This window comes from Aethalodelphis obliquidens, unplaced genomic scaffold, assembly GCF_003676395.1.
Source record: "Aethalodelphis obliquidens isolate GAN/ISIS:26980383/991018 unplaced genomic scaffold, ASM367639v1 scaffold41, whole genome shotgun sequence".
Taxonomy (NCBI): domain Eukaryota; kingdom Metazoa; phylum Chordata; class Mammalia; order Artiodactyla; family Delphinidae; genus Aethalodelphis; species Aethalodelphis obliquidens.
Window position 1 is genome coordinate 10,535,628 of NW_020837985.1, and position 21,554 is coordinate 10,557,181.

The 21,554-nt window shown below is 49.1% G+C and overlaps 1 protein-coding gene across 2 annotated transcripts in view; it reads right to left on the reverse strand.

The window, feature by feature from the left end:
• The window catches only part of ZFAT (zinc finger and AT-hook domain containing), a 191,110-nt gene that overhangs the window by 15,452 nt on the left and 154,104 nt on the right, over nucleotides 1–21,554 (reverse strand). For both annotated transcript variants that reach the window (XM_027132528.1, XM_027132527.1), the window contains 2 exons: nucleotides 15,710–15,836; nucleotides 12,775–12,905 (listed from right to left, as the gene is read on the reverse strand). In XM_027132528.1, the coding sequence (XP_026988329.1) occupies nucleotides 12,775–12,905; nucleotides 15,710–15,836 (258 nt within the window). The remainder of the gene's footprint in view (nucleotides 1–12,774; nucleotides 12,906–15,709; nucleotides 15,837–21,554) is intronic.

A 21,554-nucleotide genomic window follows, 5' to 3' on the forward strand; every position in this document is an offset into this window, starting at 1 on the left:
AATTCTCTCTTGATTGTAAGGAGAGAGCAGACATTTTCTTTTCTGTAGACCCCATAAACAGTCCAAAGCCCGGGTTGTAAAGACAGCTCACTAAAAACAGTCCCTGCCAGTCCCCACGTGTATGTCCTGGCTCTCAGAGACGCTGCAGGGTCCAGCTGGCCGACACTCGGCCACCCCATGCTGAGGCCCCAGAGTACCCGGGAGCCCCCTGCACAGGGCGGCCTTGTCCATGGGGTCCTGGCCTGCAGGGGACAGACAGGACTCACTCTCTTTGCTGTGACAGAGGGGCCTGGAAACGGGAAGAGAGGTGCCTCCTACTGGCCCCAAGCCCATCATAGGATGAGGATGGAAAGGCTTGCCCGTTGGCCAAACCAACTCGGTAGGCAGCTGAGTTTAGCAGCGAAAAGAGGGTGTGCACAGCTAGGACACCCTGTGTTTCTCAGGAGTCCAAGCACAGGTGAGTGTGATCTCGATAACCACGTGACCAAGGAAAGAACAATCCCTCCTTCTCTTGTAAGTGGTGGTACAATGGGAAGGGCAGCGTGGTCTGTCTCAGCACATGTGAGAATAAGAGATGGTGGGGCGCCCGGGGCCTGGCGCAAGGTGAGTGGTAAGCAGTGTGTGGTGCTCACTGCTAGCGGTGTCATCCCCTCCAGGGGCGGTGTCCCCACCAGCCCCACCTCCCCACTGCCCCTCAGGGTGCACGATTAGTACACCCACTCCCAGACGATGTCCACACAGCACGTGGTTTATAGTAGGCACTCCACACATGCCTGACTTGAATTCTTCTGATGTCTGCCCCAGGAGATCTTTTCAAACCGAGCTCAAACAGAGCATATTCACAGCGACAGGGAAGGAGGCAGGAGGTAGCTTCTGACCGCCTCTGAATATCTTCTGATATTTAGACAGGTCTATTGTGCACAATGCTGCACACTGGTGACCTTTCAGCACACTACATTGCATTCCACTTAGTACCACGCACTGCCTGGGCTCTGCACCCCTGTCAAGCACCTGGCCCAGGGGGCCATGCTTCTCCAAAAGCCTCACCTCTGCCCAGTAGCCCGTGGGCCCAGATGGGCCACTCCCGGGGTCAGGCAGGGCTTCACTGAACTCCCCTGCATGGCAGTTTGCGACCATCTCTCTCTGCATGCGCTCAGGACAAAAGGCCTCCACGCTCTTGATGCTCACCAGACCCCGCCCCCCCCAACCTGACCGGCAGGTGCTCCATGGAGACGTGGGGTGGTGGACCCCCTCCCTCTGCCACCCCCTCTGTGCTGGGGAGGTACGGGCTTCTCTCCTCAGCTGGTGCAGACTCTTCTCCCCCCGATTTAACAAACTGTCTCCTCTAGCAGTTCCTCTCCCTGTCCTTCTACACAGATGACGGGCAGCCTCCACAAGACCCCATGGGCAAGGACATGGAGCTGGCAGGACGCACCCTGTTCCTCCCTGGACCTCCAAGCCGCTGCCCTCACCCAAGGGAGAAAGGCAGGCTAAATTCCGAGTGATGAAGCACATCCACGTTCTGTTTAAAGAATGTTTATCATAACAAAACATACACCACTTCAATCGCCCCTCAAACCCACCCAGGTAAGTTCATCAGTGGCAAAGTAGGTCTAAGAACAGAACAAGGGGCTGCGATGGTCTTACTCTGAGGCCAACACAGTGTTGACACCCGCCCTGGGCGCTGATGTGAGCAGCCTAAGACCCCGCCCTGAGGCTCTGCGTGGATGCCGCTTCCTGCTGATCAAAGCCACTCGCCCATTTCCCTCCTACTTGTACTTCTCTCTCCGAGTAGGGAGACCTGCCCACCTCGACCCTCTCTGGCCCTTCTCCCTTTGCCTGCTCTCAAGTCTGGTGCCCCTTCTGGCGCAGAGCTCCTCACCCAACTGCCCATTACTGTGGCCAAGCGGTTGCATGATGCCACTCAGCTCCAGCTCTTCCAAATCAGCCTCCTCGAGGGCCTTCTCCAGGGAATGACCCAGAATGTCACGACAACTGCACGTGGTAAGGGGTCAAACTGCCTCCAGCCACAAACACGGCAGTTTACATAATGCAACCACCTGCCTGGACCAAGCAACAGACTCTCCTATGAAGCAGGCAGTGTTTCATCCACCCTGGGACTCCTACTGCTGAGCACAGGGCCTGGATGGCTGCATCAGTACCTGCTTGCTGAGCAGAAGCTTCCAGAAGCAAAGCAGTTATGGCTGAATTCTAGGAGCAACTCGATGAACTCAGACAGGGGTTAAGGAGCTATGTCACTCCTATGACAGGAGCTAAGATTAGACCTAACCAGCGCCAGGCTCCCTGCCAACTGCTTCATTCGCATAATTATGCATAACCCGTACATTAGCCCCATGGGGTAGGTTCTATTATTTTCCCATTTTACAGATGAGAAAACAGACGTTCAAAGAGGAGAAGTGCTTTGTCCCTAGTCATACACTATGAAGTGACAGACGCGGGGTCACACCCAGGCCATCTGGCCCCGACCTGTGTCCTCCTCCATGCACTGTGACCTGGCCCGGGGTGACCCCCGAAATGGGCTTCTCGGGAGACCCCCGTGCGCTGTTCATCCAGGGAGGGCCCCTGTCTCAGAGGCCTGAGGCTCCCCCGGCGGGGCACCCACAGCAGCTGGAAATCACCAGGCTGCTCAGCTGGGTCCCGACGAGGGCAGCCCCAGCCCACCTGGCTCGGCTTCCCGAGTCTGATGCCCCAGCGGTGCTTCTGAACGCTCGTGAGGTCTTTACAATGTGCCAGGCCCTGAGCTAAGTGCTACACACCTCCTCCAACTTGCTGGGGAGAAAAGGCGGGTGGGCAAACCAGCTAAGATACGGCTGGTGGCAGAGTCTCTGAGAACTGACTCCTGCCCACCATCCCCCATTCTCCCCACGACCTAGACAGACGGGAGGCGAGCTTCTGCTCCCTGACCAGGGCAGCCCCTCTGTAAACATCCTCTTCCTACTCCCCGACTGGGGAAGCAGGGCCACAACTGGACCAGGTGGTCCGGCCTAGAGTCTCAGATCCAGGCCACTGTCCATGACAGGCCCACAGTGGGGATCCCTCTCTGAGCCTCTGCTTTTCCGTGGAAGGGGCAGAGCAGTCTTCTTGCGCTGGACGGCCACGCCTCCACCCACTTCTCTGCTTACTCAGGGGGGTGGACTTGGGGCTCCTGGAGAAGCAGGAAGCCCCCTGAGGCCTCCGGGCTGCAGGTGCACCAGAGCGGCTAGGGCAGGTGCTGCAGGCACGCAGCTGTTAACAACGGGGCGCTTCTCTGCCCACGCGGTCCATGACCATGTTCGCTTTCTATCACCACCTATAAAACTACTAGGCTCAAAACACAAATCCTTCAGCTTCTAATCGCACTGACGCCTGCCCCCAGGTGAGGCAGTGCCCTGCCTTCAAGGGCTCAGGGCACTGGATCAGGCCCCCCTGGCCCATTCCCCGGCTCAACTCCACTGTGCCAGCTCACAACACAGGGCGGTTCTGGAGGACGGGCCCGACAGGACCTGAGAGGGCCGAGCCCTGGACCAGGAGTCAGCCCCGCTGAGGGGAGGAAGGAGCGCCTGGGCCACGGGGCACGGCCGGCGCGGAGGCCTGGAGGTGGGCACAGAGCAGCCTGGTGGGCCGGTGCAGCCAGAGCGAGGAGATGCCGCGGGAGGCCGGCTGCTGCGGGGCTGGGAGGCCAGGGCGAGGTCCTGTCCCAGCTTACCGGAGACTTTCAAGTTACTGGAGCGTTTTCAGGGAGGGATGCCGGGATCTGATTTACATTTTGAAAAGATCGCTCTGTCTGAAAACTGCATCTTAGAGCAGCAGGCGAGATGGTAGGAGCCAGGTGAAGAGCGAGGCCTGTGACCAGGGAGGAAGGCTGACAGCTCAGAGCAGAGCCCCTCCGGGGGACAGGGACGACGGTGCGATGCAGTTTGATTCAGCAAGTCTGAGGGGGAGCCGGACGTTCTGCATTTCTAACCAGCCCCCTGTGCTGATGCTGCCCGCCCGGGGACTGCATTTTCCGTAGTCAGGGCTTGCTGGAGGTGGCAGCCTGGGGCCGGGGTGATTTAAGGTGCATGGTGAAGGGAGCGCCCAGAGCAGGGAGAAAACTTGCTGATGGATCGATGTGGGGCTGAGAGAGGCCGAGGAGGGAAGACAGACCCCCGGCAGCTGGAGTGCAGTACGTGTATTTACTAGATGGGGAAACTGGATGGAGGGGGGCCGGGGAAGAGGTGTGGAGTCCACACCGCAGGACACTAAGAGTCCTGCTTAGGGGAACGCCTCTGGCTAGCATGGAGGCTACTGCCCCGGGGGAGAGAAGCGCAAGAGCCAGCCTGCGGCAGCACTGCCCTGGGCCAAACCCAAGGAAGGCTGGACCAGAGCCCTTCGGATGGTGACTACAGTTCTGGCTTCTCCGACCAGGGCCATCACAGCCCTGCCTTTGCCCCCAACCTCAAGCAGACTGAGTGATGTCAGCCAGCAAGGGGACGCTGCAGAGAGGGGAGGAAGCAAATAAAACCCACCTGCCCTGGCCAAGGACGTGGACCAGGAAATGGGCTCCCGAGCAAACAGTAACAAGCACAGCAGTATTAAAACTCAAGTAAAGTGGGATTCTGCAAATTGCACCAACCGAGCTGCAGCTTCTTGGGGCGTAATGGGAAAACTGGGTCATAGAAAAAGGGAAAGAGAAGCAAAGTTCAATAACTGAGATCTTCAGGTCAGCTAAAGATGTTCTATATGAAAAAGAGTGTCAGAATGGGATAGGGAAAAAGCCTTTATTCTCTATTTTTTCAGACAATTTCCCATATGGCCACAGATATATCATGGAATGTACTTTCACTTTTAAAATTTCACAAAGAAATGGAATTTTCAGTCACTGCCATGGAGTAAAGGGGCTCAGCAAGTCATAAAAGAGCTATGAAAGGAAGTAGTTTTGAGTATCAGCCATCAGAAATCATATCAGGAACAGAAATCTCTGAATGAAGTTTTATTTAAGACAGAAAAAGAAAAGATTCAAATGGCTAAGGGAGAATTAAAGAAGGCTCACGAAGGACAAGAGCTGGCGTTAAGTGACAGGGGAGAGGAACCCGTCGCCAAGACCCTGCGGGAACTGTCTCGACCTATATGCTGAAGGTCACCACTCAGTCACTGCAGGACAAACGCTCTATAAGGAATGTGAAGTACGCAAATATTTGAAGAGGCTACCTGTGTGTGTAATTAGAAGTTTGATATAATTAAGGCTGGCAGGGCCCCAGGATTGCACCGCAAAGTTCTTTAGGCAGGACTCAAACCTCACTAATCAAAATACGCAGTTGAAAACGGGTTCTCACAGGAAGGGGCAGGATAAGAGGGAAAAACAGAGAAAGGAGTCAGTGAGACTTCCATATTTATATAGCAATCAAAAGGACTGGGAATTAAAAGATAAAAGATGTCTATCTGGATTGCAGGCATCTCTACCACTAACAGAGAATCCAGAATTAGATCATCTGAGGGTCGGGAAGCACGGGGGACGCCTATACCCTCAGCCCTGCAATATGCATCGGATTTGATCACCTACAAAAGACATGTGGCTCCCCTGCACGGGCCTTCCAAAGGCACGAATCCATCATGACTGTAATTACACCACGGAGCCAGTGAGGGTGAAGTGGGCGTGCCATTCCCATCACATGCTGAGGACGGATAGAAAACACTAGCAGTTACGTCCAGAGGACAGAAGCTGCAGTTACTATCCGTTCTTTTAACATTATATATGTATCCTTAATCTTCTGGGAAAGAATCCTTAGATGAACCACAACGATGGCAGAGCCACCATCATGGGAAAGTGGAATAAATAAACGAGACAACTGAAGATGCTGGGGTTTCGTTATGAGGAAAAGAATAAAAATCAGCGATTATAATGTCACAATTATGTGTCACTGCCACACTCACAGGCAAGTGATCTGAGGACAAATGAGGTTCTGAGTGAGAGAGGTGAGCAGAGGGAAAAGAATGGGTGGCTCTCCTGCAACCTCCATGCCTTCGGTAGAGGCAGCGAGAGGTCTGTTTAACAGTAGGAGTCCAACAGAGCCTCTGCAGGAACAAGAAAAAGACATCCCGTTAACTCACCGATCACTGGAGCTTAAAAGGATAACAGAACAGGGAGGCTTCACGCGATCCTGTCTGTGGGCAGGACAAGCGGGCAGATCTCAACTCAGTCCCACTTTATAGCAATGCGGGCAGCCAATATCTCCTATGATCTTCAAAGGATCATAAGGATGATCTGGTTGCTCTTGAACTGGGGATCTGGTTGCTCTTGAACTGGGGATGAAAGTGGAGCGTTGGTGCTCAGTGGAGGCGCCCTGGGGGTGGCCTCTCCTCAGCCGTGACTCTTTCAAGGACCTGCAAGGTGGCTCATTCCTGAACCATGAACGGAAATGTCAACTGCAATTAGAAGTAAGGATATACCAAGGTGTACGTGCTCCCCAGAAACTACCACATCGCCCCGAAATCTGTGACTCAAAATCGTCTCTATGACAACTGAGTATCTCAGTAAACAACAACCTGGATTACCAATAACCCTCTGTTGACAAAGAGTACATACTCTGACATGTACTACATGAACATGTGTGATGGCTAATTTTAATGGGCCAAGGGGTGCCCACGTTATTTGGTCAAACATTACTCTGGGTGTTTCTGGATGAGATTAACATTTAAATGAACAGACTGAGTAAAGGAGACTGTCCTTCCTGATGTGGGTGGGCCTTATCCGATCAGTCGAAGGTCAGAACAGAGCAAAAGGGCTGACTCTCCCTTGAATAAGAGGGAATTCCTCCTGCCCAACTGCTTTTGAGCTGGGCGTTGGTTTTTTTCTTTTTTTCCTGCTGTTCGATTCTAAGGGAAACACCAGCTCTTCCTGCATCTCAAGCCTGCTGGCTTTCAGACTGCGATTCACACCATCAGTTCTCCTAGTTCTCGGGCTTCAGACTCAAAGTAGAACCTGCACCATCGGCTCTTGGGTCTCTAACTTGCTGACTGCAGATCTTGGGACTTGTTGGCTGTCAACCTCCAGAATCAGTGAGCCAGTTCCTTATTTTCTACACACACACGCACACCACTGGTTCTGTTTCTCTGCACGACACTAACACAGTGTGTTTTCTCACGGGGTCTCAGCAGCGTAGGAAGCGTAACTGAACCACAGAGAAGCAGGCTTGACACGGCGTGAGCTCCTGAACAGCCTCCTCTGGACTAAACCTACAACAGGCGGGCCCTTCTACGCAGGGGACACCCTAGCCTGTTCACACATGGCACACGGACTGAAAGGCTATCGTGTTTTTTAAAAGCAACGCGGATGAATGAATGACCCGAACCACTTCACTTGCTTGGATCTTCTCCCAGATAGGCTGCTCCGCACTCCCAGGGGGTGACACCCCACAGTGCACCCAGCTCCGCCATCTACTGTATAGGGGTACCCTCAGCAATAATAAATAGCACTCAAGTTTAACTCAAAAAGACCCTGGATCATCATAACGGTAATCTGTTGAATCAGCCTGACCTTCTTAAAAGGAAGATGCTGTATGATTATAAGGTCTCCTTATTATTCACAGACAAACACCCTGAGTGCAGCTGCTGGCCTGCTGGGTCCAGACCCCAGACACCATGGCCAGCGTCAGCCGTGGTCTCGGAGAGCTACAAGCTGTTCTGCTGAACGCCAACTGGCAGGACTGCTCAGTGCAGACTCACTGCTTGGAAGAACGTGGAGACGGTGATTTGTTAAAAATGCCAACAAGGCTTTCAGGAGGGTCGCACAGGTCAGGAAGCCCATAGGGGAAGGACGTCGGGCTTGGAGAAGCAACAGGAAGACGTGGGCTGCTTGGACTCACCCCTTTTCCACTGGCCTTTGAGCCGGAGGGAGAGAGACCAGGCTGAGGCGCTTCCTGGACCAGGCCTCCTCCCAGCCCTTTGCGCCCCCCGCCCCCCCAAGTGAGGACAGGGCGTGTCATTTAACCTAAGTGGTGACTCATCGCCCCCTCCCCCGCTTCCAGCAGCATCGATGACCAGCTCCTGCTCCCACCTCTGCTGGAGCCCTGCCCCACCCAACTCCCAGCTACCTTGCAAGACTCTATTCGGGCGCGAATCAGCACATCCACGGAGGCCGCCCGGCCCAGCACCTGCCGCCACCCCAGACCCAGAGTCAGGCTGGGCCACCCCCCAGCACCCCGGAGTGCTCTTGGCCAACCTCCCGGAAGCATCCATTACTCTCAGTTGGAACTTCCTGCTTAAGGTCTACATTCTCCAGACCTCTGGACCAGTTCTGCTCATTTTTTTCCATCTCACCTCTACCATACTATCTTACTTACTTAGTTATTATATGTCTGGGGCTTAGCTAGCTCCCTAAATTAGCATGTAAGCTCCTCAACCGTACCATTCATCTGCTCTGTTCACTGCAATATCCCAAGCACCGAGAGCAGCAACCTGGCGGGTGGAAGCAGCTCGGGGGCTGTGTGCTGGATGAAAAAAATAAAGCATTTCCCTCACTAGACTATTTGCCTTTTGAGATCGGGGACCGTCTTAACCCTGTAACCCAGAGTGGCAGGCAGAATAATGCCCCCACCCCAAAGAGTGCATGTCCTAACCTCCGGAACCTGAGAACGGTTCCCTTACGTGGACATTAGCCCATGTGATTGAGTCGATGACCTGGAGATGGGAGAAGATCCTGGATTATCCAGGTGGGTCCAAGGTAGGCACAAGCGTCCTTAAAGGAGGGAGGAGGTTGGTCAGACTTGGAGAGGGCTATGTGACGACAGAGGCAGAGAGAGGTCAGAGCGATGGATGTGGGACGATCCGGGCCTGCCTTTGCTGGCTTTGGAGATGGAAGAAGGGAACCGCAGTGAAGGAATACTGGGTGGCCCCTGGGCCGGAAAAAGCAAGACAGGGGTTCTTCCCAGAAGGAAGGCAGCTGTCGACGCCTTGATGTCAGCCCAGTGAAGCCCATTTCAGACTTCTGACCTCAAGAACTGAAAGATCATCAATTTGTGTTGTTTTAAGCCATTGAGTTTGTGGTGATTTGTTGCAGCCGGGATAGGAAACGGACACCCCCAGGGACTGAACACACTGCAGCTGGGCAGTGAATGTCTGCTAAACGGAGGTCGGGAATTTCCAGTAAAATGTCACTTTCAGTCTCTAAAATAAATTTCAACCCACAGGACAGCAAAGAGTGATTTAAGCCATGAGCCAACGGTGATGGTGGTTGTTGTTTTCACTGGTCTTTCTTTTCCTTTTGATAACTAATTTTGACTCAGAGATGCTTGTGATAATATTTCCCCTCTGCTGGTACGTCTTACATTCAAATTCAACCTACTTAGGCAGCTTTATTAATCAAATATAAGCCTCCTCCTCATAAAACCCTAAAGCAAAATTTTTTTAAAGAAAAACAAAAAAAAGAAACCAATTTATTTAATGAAAACTGGTCTTAACAAACAAGTAAGTAGCTGCATTCAAAGTTGTCATGTGACTTCTCAGGCCAGGCTGGTGAGGCACATGCAAGGTTTCTTCTTTCTGAACATTTCCAAATGCTCCATCCCCATGAATCTATTTTTAATGCTGACACTTGGGGAAAGAGAGAAGTGATGGGAAATCATTGAGGACTCATTTCTGTGTCCAACTGAAAATTTAAATGGTCTTAATTATGGCCAAATCCTTCCCATGTCTCATTAACAACTAAGAAGAAAACAACCTAAGAAACACCCTCAGCTCTTAGCTTTCCAATCCCCTCAGCCTACCTACCAGGCCTGTTAGTATTTTCATCCCAGAAAATGAGAATCCCTAAAGACTGGAGATTAATAAATAACTTTCAGTTACCACTGATAAACTTTGATATGTGAGATTCTTTTCAATTTACATTAATATATCATGAAAAAATTATAAACAGAGCATATAACTAATTTTTTATATGGGAAAGAAATCTTGAAATTTTTAAACATCCAGAATGGATTCACATACAACCCAGAATTTATTTGTGGCCTTTTGGAAGAGATATAGATAGATAAATAGATAGATATAAAATAGGAAACTTTTAAAAGATCTCAAAATATGCTATCCAATAGTAATTGAAAATCATTTTTTCTACAATATATAGTACAAACTTTATGACAATGTGTTCTTGCTATTTCTTCTACAGGATATAATTGGAGAATCAAAACATAAAGCCCACAGCATACTCCATCCTACTTAATAAACATTTACTGAGCTACTACGATGTGTGAGACCTTGAGCTGGAGAAGGACGAAGTCCCCAACATCAAGGGCTCCCCACAGGGTGAAGGGACAACATTACTGCTTCCCAACAGGTGCACCAGGGTCCACATTTGAGTGGCTTAAGGACACTCAATAAACAGATATAATTTCTCTACTGAAAAATCCTAAACCACAGTTTAATGAAAAGAAAAAAAGTTGAAATGGATTCATTTCTCTAATAAAAACAGCTACATTTAAACTGAAATAAGACAACTGAATCCAGAGGGCATCTCTTCACCTAGGAGAGCCTGACACAATGCAATCCCTTTGCCATCGGAGTGGGCGTCTGATGTCTCCCGCCCGTCGGTCCATTCATCCAATCTCCCATCCATCATTTATCAACAGCCTCGGTGTGCCAGGTGCCAACCAGGTGGACAGGAGAATGACTAGGACACACGTCCTCGGGAACATTTCCAAATGCAGTTACTCAAGACTGTGCTAAACAGTGCCACTCCTCTCAGCCCTGTGTTTCCCAATAAACCACGAGACTGAAGGGTGCCACTGTTTTCTGCCACTGCAAGCACTTTACACCTGTTTACACTGGCTGCGCCAGAGGCTCACCTGCCTTATCCCTTGTCATGCTGTCACTCTAGCGTCTCAGAGCACATTTAAGCTGTACCCTTCACCCGCAACCTCATGTATCACCGCATCGCCTGCGACGTGCAATAAATCACGTCTCTAAGTAACAGCAAATCAATCCACTTCCTAGAAGGAAGATACAAGTCACAATCAGTGGCGCCTCCCTACAATTCTCTAAAGGATTTGGCGTGTACGAAACATCCAAAGTTCTCCTATACCCTTCTTGAAGTGCCGGGTCTAGCTCAGGACTCCACATGCCGTGATGTAAACGAGGAGTTTCAGAAGAGATTTACAAGACAATCTGAAGATTGCAGTCTAATAAATACAAAGAAAAGCTGCAAGAGTGTCTGGCCTAGAGGTGTATGAGTCTGTTCCCAAACAGTGCAGAACACCAGGGCCCTGCAGCCTGAAACATCAAACTCCTACTGTCCTGACTTCTGTCCAGGGTCTCGTTGACAGAAAGCATACTAATGGAGGAGGGTTTCCAGACCACGCGGTCCAAACGTTCATCTAGAGGCGCCAAGTCTTGTCTGTGGATCCAGAAATCCAGAGGTGAACCAGCATATGTACTAATTCCCCCGCGAACTGCTCAGCCTGAATTTCATGCTTTGTGCTGTGGCCCGGGCACACCTGGGGGACGGTCATGGAGACAGCCCTGGGAAGTCCACCGAGTCATCAAAGGCAGGTCGCGGGGGACACGTCACTCAGGGATGCGAGAGCCGAATTAAGAGATTATTAGTTACTTGCCAAGAAAAACTTACCTCTTCCGCTGTTAAGTGCTTCACGCTTCCTTCTTGTTTTTTGTTTTCAGATTCGGAACCAAGTGTACAGCAGAACTGGGATCATTCTAGTAACGCCCACCTCTCCCAGGTCTGTGAGCAGATGTCAGACAGCTGCCCCAGCAGCCCTTCATAAAACAGTCCCCAACACCCCGGCTCCTCGGCCCACGCCCCTCCCCCTTTCTTGTTTTACTTTTTTCCACTGCTCCTGTTCACCATTTGACAGCCTTTCTGTCTTACTTAGCTTTTTCCCAGGAAAGCAACCACTTTGATGGCAAACATCGGTTCTCTCCTGGAACCCCAGCAATGAGAACACTGCGGGCACTTAACTACACGCTTCCTGAGTGAATCACTGAAAGATGGATAACCGTGTAAAACTCTGTGCTCTGCAATTCAACCTCTCCATGAACGTGAAGTTTGATTCTAAACCACACACCCGGGGTCTGCCCTGGTTCTGATGTGCTTTCTGTTGTTTTTGCTTTTTTAAGTATTTGTGTTAAGCCAGCTCAAATCTTGTGTACAGTGAAGCAGGAGAGAGTAGAGAGAGAGGTACAGACAGATACAAAGGATGATCTGATTATCACACACGCCGCATCCTAACAGATGGCAAAGTCTCCCCTGAGGTTAGAAGGAGAGGAAATGAACCAAACAGTATGACAATTAACTAGAGTAACCCTTATTCAAACACTGGCCAGCTTCTTCCTATCAGTCTAGTTCAGTCATCCTGCGCTGATTCCGTCTGATGATGTTTAACACTTAAGAGGCCAGTCCCTCCTGGCCTCCCTGGCTGTCCCCCCAGTGGCCCTGCTCCACAGACTCCGGCCTTAGGGACCGAGGCTGCTTTTGACCATAGATGCGTCCAAATGCATCCATATCACGCTCGTTTCACTCTGGGATGCCTTTCATTGAAAGGAAATGAATCAAGTTTCCAGAACTTTTTGAAATATACTACACCTTTCCCCTACAACACAGCCTCACATATGGCGCTACCGCAGATACAATCCCATGATAATAAGAAGAAACCGCATGAGACTAGACCGATTTCATTCCAAATTCCACCTTAGACAGGTTAAAGCCCTGAAAACCTAAGGGGGCAGGGGAGAGAGAGGGTGTGTGTCAGCGCAAGGAGACAGTATTTAACGGGGAGGGCAAGGTCCTACCTGCTTCACGACAGTCACCGTCCCGGGCGCCATGGCAACCACCGAGGCAACGGCAGTGGCGTCGTGGGTCTCGGTGCCCAGCTCGATGATCTGCTGGAGGATGTTTACAGCCGTGGGGTCAAGTCGGTCACCTTGCCAGGAAGAAGCAAACAGGAGACCGGTAAGGCCGTGGGTGGTGAAGGTCACTGAACGCAAAAGCAGCCCTTAGCAGAGGCCATTCTTGTGCGGCGCCTGGTCCAGGGATGCACGGGTTCCCAGTAAGTGCTCATTTTGACCACAGAAATAATGTGCATGGTACTTCACAGCCAACAATGCAGTCTCTATAAGAACATCTCAAAACTCCAAACAACCTGCGAGGGGACGACATTGTGACACTATTATCCCCACTTTATAGATCAGTCACCTCACTGCAAAAAAATGGAAGAGGACTGTCTTAGGCCCTTGGGTCAGTTATGTCACAAAGCCAGGGCTCAAGCCCAGATGTTCTGAATCCAAACTTGTTGATACAGGACTGCCTCTCAAAACAGAAACTCCTGAGAAGCACCAGCTATGACGCCAAACCACAGAGCTGGTTCTCCTTGAGCACAGGCATGGGAGGTGCTCAGTGAGCGTGTGCCAGACACATTACACAGGATACGGCAGAGCACCAAAGGGTGCTCAGTCATCAAACCAGTGGGCTTTAGAATTCTAAATTAATGTAAGCTGAGGATTCTCTTTTAATCATCTCAAAAGACTGTAATCCATATCATCAGGGCAGCTACTGAGTGTACCCTCTCACTCAGCTCTCACCATCTGCTTGGCCATCTGTGACTCTCTGGAACACAGCACTCTGACCCTGATCATTACTTCACTAAGAGGGAAACTACTACCTGATTGATCTCCAGGCTAGCATAATATCATGAAGTCTCCACCAACGTCTACATACTCCTGGACGACTTTCTGCAGGCCACGTTCCAATGCAAATCAGTAAGTGATGAGGGAAGGGAATTCAACGTGTTCTACACAGAGGGTAGGACATGGCATACGACTGAGGCAATGACATTAGCACCTGTTCACCATGCACCAGCCTAGCATCCCCTACACACACCTATTCACACCTACACACACACTCTCCTTCAGCAGGGGGGCGGGTTTCAACTCTGCCTTGCAGCCAACCACTCTAAACATCTAAACACTAAACAAAATACTGACCTTAAAAAATGTACTGAAATAAGATTTTAATTCCTCATCCATTTACTCCCTCGATGACCATTTATCAAGCCCAAACTGTCAGCCAGGAACATGGTTCCCAGTGGGATACAGCAGGGGTCCCCAACCCCCGGGATCTAATGCCTGATGATCTGAGGTGGAGCTGATGTAACAGTAATCGAAATAAAGTTCACAATAAATGTAATGCGCTTGAATCATCCTGAAAGCATCCCCTCCCTCCATCCTTGGAAAAACTGTCTTCCACAGAAATGGTCCCTGGTGCCAGAAAGGCTGGGGACAGCTGGGATACAGACAAAGATCTAACGCTGCCTCCCCCCACCCCTTCCGGGCTCACAGGTGACTGAGACAGACCGTAATCAAATCATACAGCCCCTGGTCGGTTCCATATCAGGGGGGCAACTAGGGAGCTCTGTGGGAAAGTCAGGCGGGCTCCCGGGAGATGACACACCATCTGAATACTGAAGACGAAGATGTGTTCGCCAGAAAAAGTGCTGTGCGGGGAGGGGAACAGACCAGGCCCCAGAGGGCACAGGAGCGTGTGGGTGAGAAACACAGCTCACGCCGAGAACGGCAGAGTCTGGCCCAGGAGGGCACGGCTCCAAGGTGGCCAGAGATGCAGCGCAGGGAGGCCAGGGCCTAGAGCAGGTGGCCCGAATGCCGAGCTGCAGAGTCTGCCGTGTTTCCTAAGAGCCAGGAGGAGATGCCGAGGGCTGAAGGAGTGAGTGAGTGAGCGCTGGTGGGGATGAAGATGGACAGGCTGTCCTGGCAGGGCTTGAGCAATCACTGAAGTCACTGGACATGAGGAAGGAAACATGCACTGAGACATGGCGTCAGCTCTGGGAACCGCACCAAGAGCCGGCACCTTGACGCCCCATCTGCAGAGCCTGCTTCTCTCACAGGCTGCAGAGCTGTCTCCCGAATCCCCCGGTGAGCACAGCACCGGCAATGAATCTTCCCCAAAGTGACCGGCCCCAAGGGGTTTTCTGCATACCCTTCTTACAACCTGGGGTTTAGGGATGTAAGAGCTGGATGAAATGGCAATTTCCTGTCTCCCATCACCAGCTGACTTCACTTATGCTTCCTCTAATCCCACTTGCTTGACCTCTGTCCCCCAAATACCCCGAGGGCTGTGGTACATTATATTAACTCGTACTCCTTTCCTGTTTGGAAAAGAGCATCAAGGAAATGTTTTCTAAGCACAATGCCCCAGTTGCCACTAGGCTGGCACAGTGGTTTATTTTTTCAAATTGATCGAACATTTGAAACTGATGACATTTGACATAAAAATCCTGACTTGGGGCTTTTCAGAAGAACTGGGAAGTGGGCAGTCCCAACAAGAAGTCAGGAGAAGTCAGGAGACCTCGATTCCAAGACCAGCTCCAACACCCAACAAGTGGACGATCCTCAGCCAGCCGTCACAAGGAGGCAACCTTCCGCATCTGTGAAGTGAGGGCAATAGGACCTGCTTCTCCCTGCTCTGAGAGGTGATCCTACGTGTGAACACCCGGCAACCCCGTCAGGCGGCACCACGTTGGCTGGGGCCCTGTTCTAGAACACTGCAGGAGAGCTCCACCTCCAAGCCTGACAATGGGACCGCTCCAGTGGTCAGAATGCAGTGGAAGGAGAGCAACTGGCAGACCTAATTCATCCGTAAAGTCATTCATTCAGCGTGTCTATCAAAGACCAGTTCTGAGGTGTCAGAGGGAGGCGGGGGGCACGCTCTCACCACTGTCTGAGGTGTATCTCAGGTCCTGGAGGGCAGCCACCGCTGCCTGTGTGCCCTGGACGTCCTCTTCGGCTTCGGTGATATGCAGGTACTGGGTGGAGGGCTCCTCCGGAGTTTCTGTTGCTGGCTAAATAAAAACACAGCATCATCCATGTGACCTTCTAGAAGATCACCTATTACCCAGAAGTCCCAGGATAATGGATTAAGACAAAACAAATGCACATAAGCAATGCTTTTGCAGCAGCTCATTAAGCAGGCACCCCTGAGAAATCAGTGCTCCAGTAAAAACCTACTTCCCAAAGACAAAACTTCTCTTTGCAAGTGCCGAGACTTTTTAAAACCAGCGTCGGTGGAAAGCTTCCTGCAACACGTTCTTGCCGTAGGGAACAGAGTATGCTGTTCATAACTAGAGATGACACACGCTCAGAGGTTCTCGTGTGTGCTCTTCTGCTGTCTCCTCTGCTCTTCCCATGGCCACCAACACTGCCCTTATCTCCCCTGTGCCCGGGCCTCCTGCCGTGAGGAAGGCCGAGAGGAAGGCACAGCAGTGGTGACGGTGGAAGGGAGGAGAGGACGGGTAATCACATAACACTCGGCAAGCTTCGAGCACGGGTCCCGGCACAGAGCGAGATCTCGGCAAATCTTAGCTACTCATGCTGCTCTGATTATAGGAAGGATATGAGAAATACAACTGACCAGAGAAAATACAGCTGTGCAAAATCAGGACTCATGAGAGTACGAGAAGCTAAAGAGACAGTCACAGGTATCTTATACCTAAGGAGAGAAGAGGTGGGATGGAATTTTCACAAGAACTAGATATTGATAATCACCTCCTTCTGGAACTGCAAGGCAGGAAACATGGATGTCACCAATAAAGAAGAACAAAAAGGGGATTTTACATACAATTTATAGGAGCCAAAGCGATCACTCTCTACAAGCACTTATCAGTTACTCACACAGGTTCAGAATAGAATGGGATTATTCTTTTACAGCCAAGTGGTCAAGTTCATTTAGGCATTTCCAGCCTGACATTTAGTAGACACCCAATAAATGTCTGATGAATGCATAAATGAACAAACAGAAGCATATTTCCTTTTAAGTACCATTAAGCAGCACAGTGGCCAACACTGACTGGATCCGAGGAATGGCTTAGCCTGCGATGAACAGGATGGGCATGGACTGGCTTCCCCTCTTTGGGGTACTCTTTGTAATAACCATCTGTGGGAAGGACAATGCTTTACAGGGCATTCCTGGGAGGCTGGCAACAGCCCAGCTGCTGTTAACAGGCAGCTTGTCGTCACACGGGGACCACCCCCTGCCCAGCTTCTTAGCTGCTCTACTGTCTCACTTCTGGAGTCCAGTGCGTGGCTTGGTGTCAGCTATTTTTATTGAGTCACAGTTCTGCTGAAGGTGTCAGGATCTGTAAGGAGTGAGACCTCCAGAGGAGAGCGCCATGACTGCACTAACGAAAGCACCAGCTGGCCAGGAGAGATGGTGCTCTACATCAGGAACTGGCATTCCCATGTCTATGTGTAACAGAGAGCAAATCCTTGCAAGTATGAGCTTGGAACACCAGAGGGCTGACTGTTTCCCACAGATGAGGATGTGACGTTGATGCTGGTGGCACCACCACCTCCAATAACCATGCCATTTACTGTAGGCCTACTGGGGACTGGACAGTAACCCCGGCGTTTTATAGACAGTGCTTTAACATACTCCTTAAATTTTCTTATAGAAAATGTCAAACATACACAAGACAGAGAGGTGAACTTCCGTGTACACATCACCCAATCTCAACAATCATCACCTCATGGCCAGTCCTGTTTTGCCTATCTCCCCATGCACTCCACACAACTGTCCTTTGATTTTGAAGCAAATGTGGATGTCATATCAATTTATCTATAAATATTTTAGAATGTATCTGTAAAAGGTAAAACTCTTTCAAACCATAACTACAACACCACCGTCACACTCAAAACACTTAATAGGGCTTCCCTGGTGGCACAGTGGCTGAGAGTCCGCCTGCCGATGCAGGGGACACGGGTTCGTGCCCCGGTCCAAGAAGATCCCACATGCCGCGGAGCGGCTGGGCCCGTAAGCCATGGCCGCTGAGCTTGCGCGTCCGGAGCCTGTGCTCCGCAGCGGGAGAGGCCACAGCAGTGAGAGGCCCACATACCACAAAAAGAAAAAACAAACAAAAAAAACCACACTTAACAGTAGTTCCTTAGTATCTTCACATATCTAAATGGTGTTCTAATTTCCCCAATTACCTCATTTTTTCACAACTTGTTCTACAAATCATATTTAAGTAAGTTATTGAAATCCACATATTAGAACTGACTGATAAAAGTCTCATAAGACTTGTATTTATAGGCTCTCCCTCCACTCTTTCTCCCCTGCTTATAGTTTTGTTGGGAAAAGTGGTCGTTTGCCTTCAGCGTTTCCAACAGTCTGGGTTTTGCTGACTGCACCAACATGGAATCATTGAATATGTTCCCTTGTCCACGGTATTTCCTGTAAACTGGAAGTCAGACGCAGAAGCTTAATTAGGTATCAGTTCCCTTTCTGGCAAGAAGGCTCCACGGGTTAACACAGTGTCCTTCCATCAGGAGACACTATGTCTGAGTGTCTCTGTTTTTGCCATGATGGCATGACATCAGTGGAGGGTTGCAAAACGGCAATACTGTAAATCTTCATTTGTTAGCTGGAGTACTTCTATAAAAAAACGTCTCTTCACAAACATTCGGTTACCCTGAGATATAGTTTATTTAGATGAGGTAGAAAAACTGTTTGATTCTGAGCCTTTATTTACCAAAACAGAGTTTTATTTATCAAAATAGAGTCGATTCCCTAATATCCTACAAAGGTGACTAAGGATTTTTCTCCCAGTATCATTATAAACTCATGGATTTAAACACACTTGATGTGCTTCACTCCAGTCTGTAAACACTAACAACAGCCTTGGAGTAACAATATCAACCCTACCACTGACGGTGGAATAACTGAAAACAGGACTTTTTTTGCAGTTCTTTTTGCCCTTAGGTTATATCCCACTAGGGAGGAACAATCAAATTTCTATCTTAAAGTCTCTTGAAATAGTCCTTCTCTATGTAGTTCTGCCATCGTTTTGATATATAGTTCAGATACTTTATTTCATTCTATTCTCAATTTTTAGGGTTAGGGTTTGCTTTTTAAAGTGTAATTTTGTTTTTATTATTACATAAGAAATGTATTTCTTATATTTATATCAGAGTTCCAGAGTCAAATCTGCACAGTCGGTCTCTGCTAAGACAAGTTTAGCTTCTCTCCTACCCTCTCCATCTTATCTCCCTGCCTTTTCTACCTGTGCTTTCCTCCCTTTTTATAACTTTTATTTTGAAATAATTTTAGATTTACAAAAGAGTTCCAAAAAAAATACAGAGACTTCCCACATAGCCTTCATCCCACTTCCCCTAATACTGACATCTGCTGTAACCATGGTACAATGATCGAACTAAGATATCAACATTGGTACAATACCAGATTCCACTGGCTTTTCCACTGGCATCCTTTTTCTGAGGACCCCACAGTGCATTGAGCAGTCACAACTCCAAAGTCTCCTCCAACCTCTGACAGTTCTTCAGACACTCCTGAAGAGAACTGGTCAGGCATCTGGCCATCCACATCATCACATCAGCTGGATACGTCGGATGGTCTCCCATGATCAGGTGGAGGCTGAGGATGTTTTGAAGAGCACCACGAGGTGACTGCCCTTCTGATCACATCGTATCAGGGGGTACATGAAGTCACTACGTCTTACTACTGAGGATGCTGACCTCGATCACGTGGTTAAGGTGGTGCCTGCCAGGTGTCTCCACTGTAAAGTTACTACTTTTCCCTCTATAATTAATAATTATTTAGGGGGAGATACTTTGAGGCTACATAAATACTGTATTTCTCCTTAAACTTCTGTCTACTATTTCTAGCATTCATCAATGGATCTTGCCTGCTGCAATTATTACTGTGGTGTTCCAATGGTGATTTTCTATTTCCCTCATTCTTTCTACATTTATTAATCAGCATTCTTCTGCGGGGAAGAACTGTTCCTTCTCCACCATTTATTCAATCATTTATTTATGTCAGTATGAATGCAGAGATATTTATTCTATTCTTTCAGTTTTAGTCCAACACCATCATGAGTTACTTTGTTACTCAAATTGTTCCAGCTCTGGCCCATTAGGAACTCTTTGGTTTGTCTCGTGTGTCCTTTCGGCATGCCTCCATCTTATTTTTGTGGAGCACGTTGTTACTTTCTAGTACTGCAAAATGCTCCAGGGTCAACTTACATAATTTCTGCCTCAGCCCTGGAATCAACCACTTTTCAAAGGGACTCTGGTTCCTTTTGTTGGATTATCCTGAGAATCCAAGATCTGGATTCTAGGTGTACTCATTGCCAGCGGCATGTCACTGCTTCTAAGCCCTCTAAGCACGAAAAGCTAAGAAATACATGTATGTATACTAACCACGTATACACATATATCTGGAACTATTTCTACATCAATCTATTGGTGTATGCACACACACACACACACACACACACACACACACACACACACACACACAAAATCTATCTACATGTTATATATAACAGTGCTGCAATAAATAGCCTTGTGCAATCACCTTTCCTCATTTTTTTTTTTTTTTCCCCAGTATGCGGGCCTCTCACTGTTGTGGCCTCTCCCGCTGCGGAGCACAGGCTCTGGACGCGCAGGCTCAGCGGCCATGGCTCACGGGCCTAGCTGTTCTGTGGCATGTGGGATCTTCCCGGACCGGGGCATGAACCCGTGTCCCCTGCATCGGCAGGCGGACTCTCAACCACTGCGCCACCAGGGAAGCCCCACCTTTCCTCATTTTTGTCAGTATAACTTTGGGATAATTTTCTAACGGTGGGATCGTCTAGTTAATGGAAAAAGAAACACATATGTAATTTTAGTAGATACTGCTAAATTCCCCTTCATAAAGGTCACATCGTTTTGCATTCCCACCAGCAATGCATGAGAGTGCATATTTCCCTTCAGCCTCTCCAGCAGAGATGATGTCAAAACTTTTGGATTCTTGCCAGTCTACTAGGTAAGAAATTCTATCTCTGTCAAGTTTTACTTACATTTATTATGTGGGAGGTTGATCGTGCTTTCAGATATTCAAGGTCATTTGCATTTCTTTTTCTATGAACCTTTCTTATCTTTCGCCCATTGGGCTGTCGATCTTTTTCATCAGTATTTCTAGAAGCCTTTTATAATGTAAAGATATTCACCCTTTTTTCTAAGATATGACTGAAAATATTTTTTTGGCATTTGCCCCTCTACTTCTTGAGTTCTTTTACATAGTAGTTTTAAAATTTTTTTACGTGGTCAATTTTTTTTCAGTCTTTTCCCTAACTGAATCTGGATTTTGAGTTACAGTTAGGAAAGTTCTCCACACTCCCAATTTATAAATGAATTCACTTATGTTTTCTTCTCGTATTTGTAAAATATCTCTTTTTTTAAATCTCTGTTCCTTTGCTCTAGGTTCTCTCTATAGATAACTCATTGACTATTGTATATTGATGTTTTAATCTGCTGCTTATTGTGTGTAGTAGATTTTCAAAAACATAATCCTGTGTCTACAGAGATACTTTATTTCTTCTCTTCGATTCTTATGTCTCTATTTACTCTGCCTTTGTCCAACACACCAGCTGAGGCCTCCCACGTGATGCTAAAAACCAGAGCCCCTGGGGCACCCTCATCCTGTTCCCAACTCTAACAAGAAACCCCCTAGTCTAGGATGACAGCTTTTGGGCTGAAACACATACATTTTGCTTTTCATC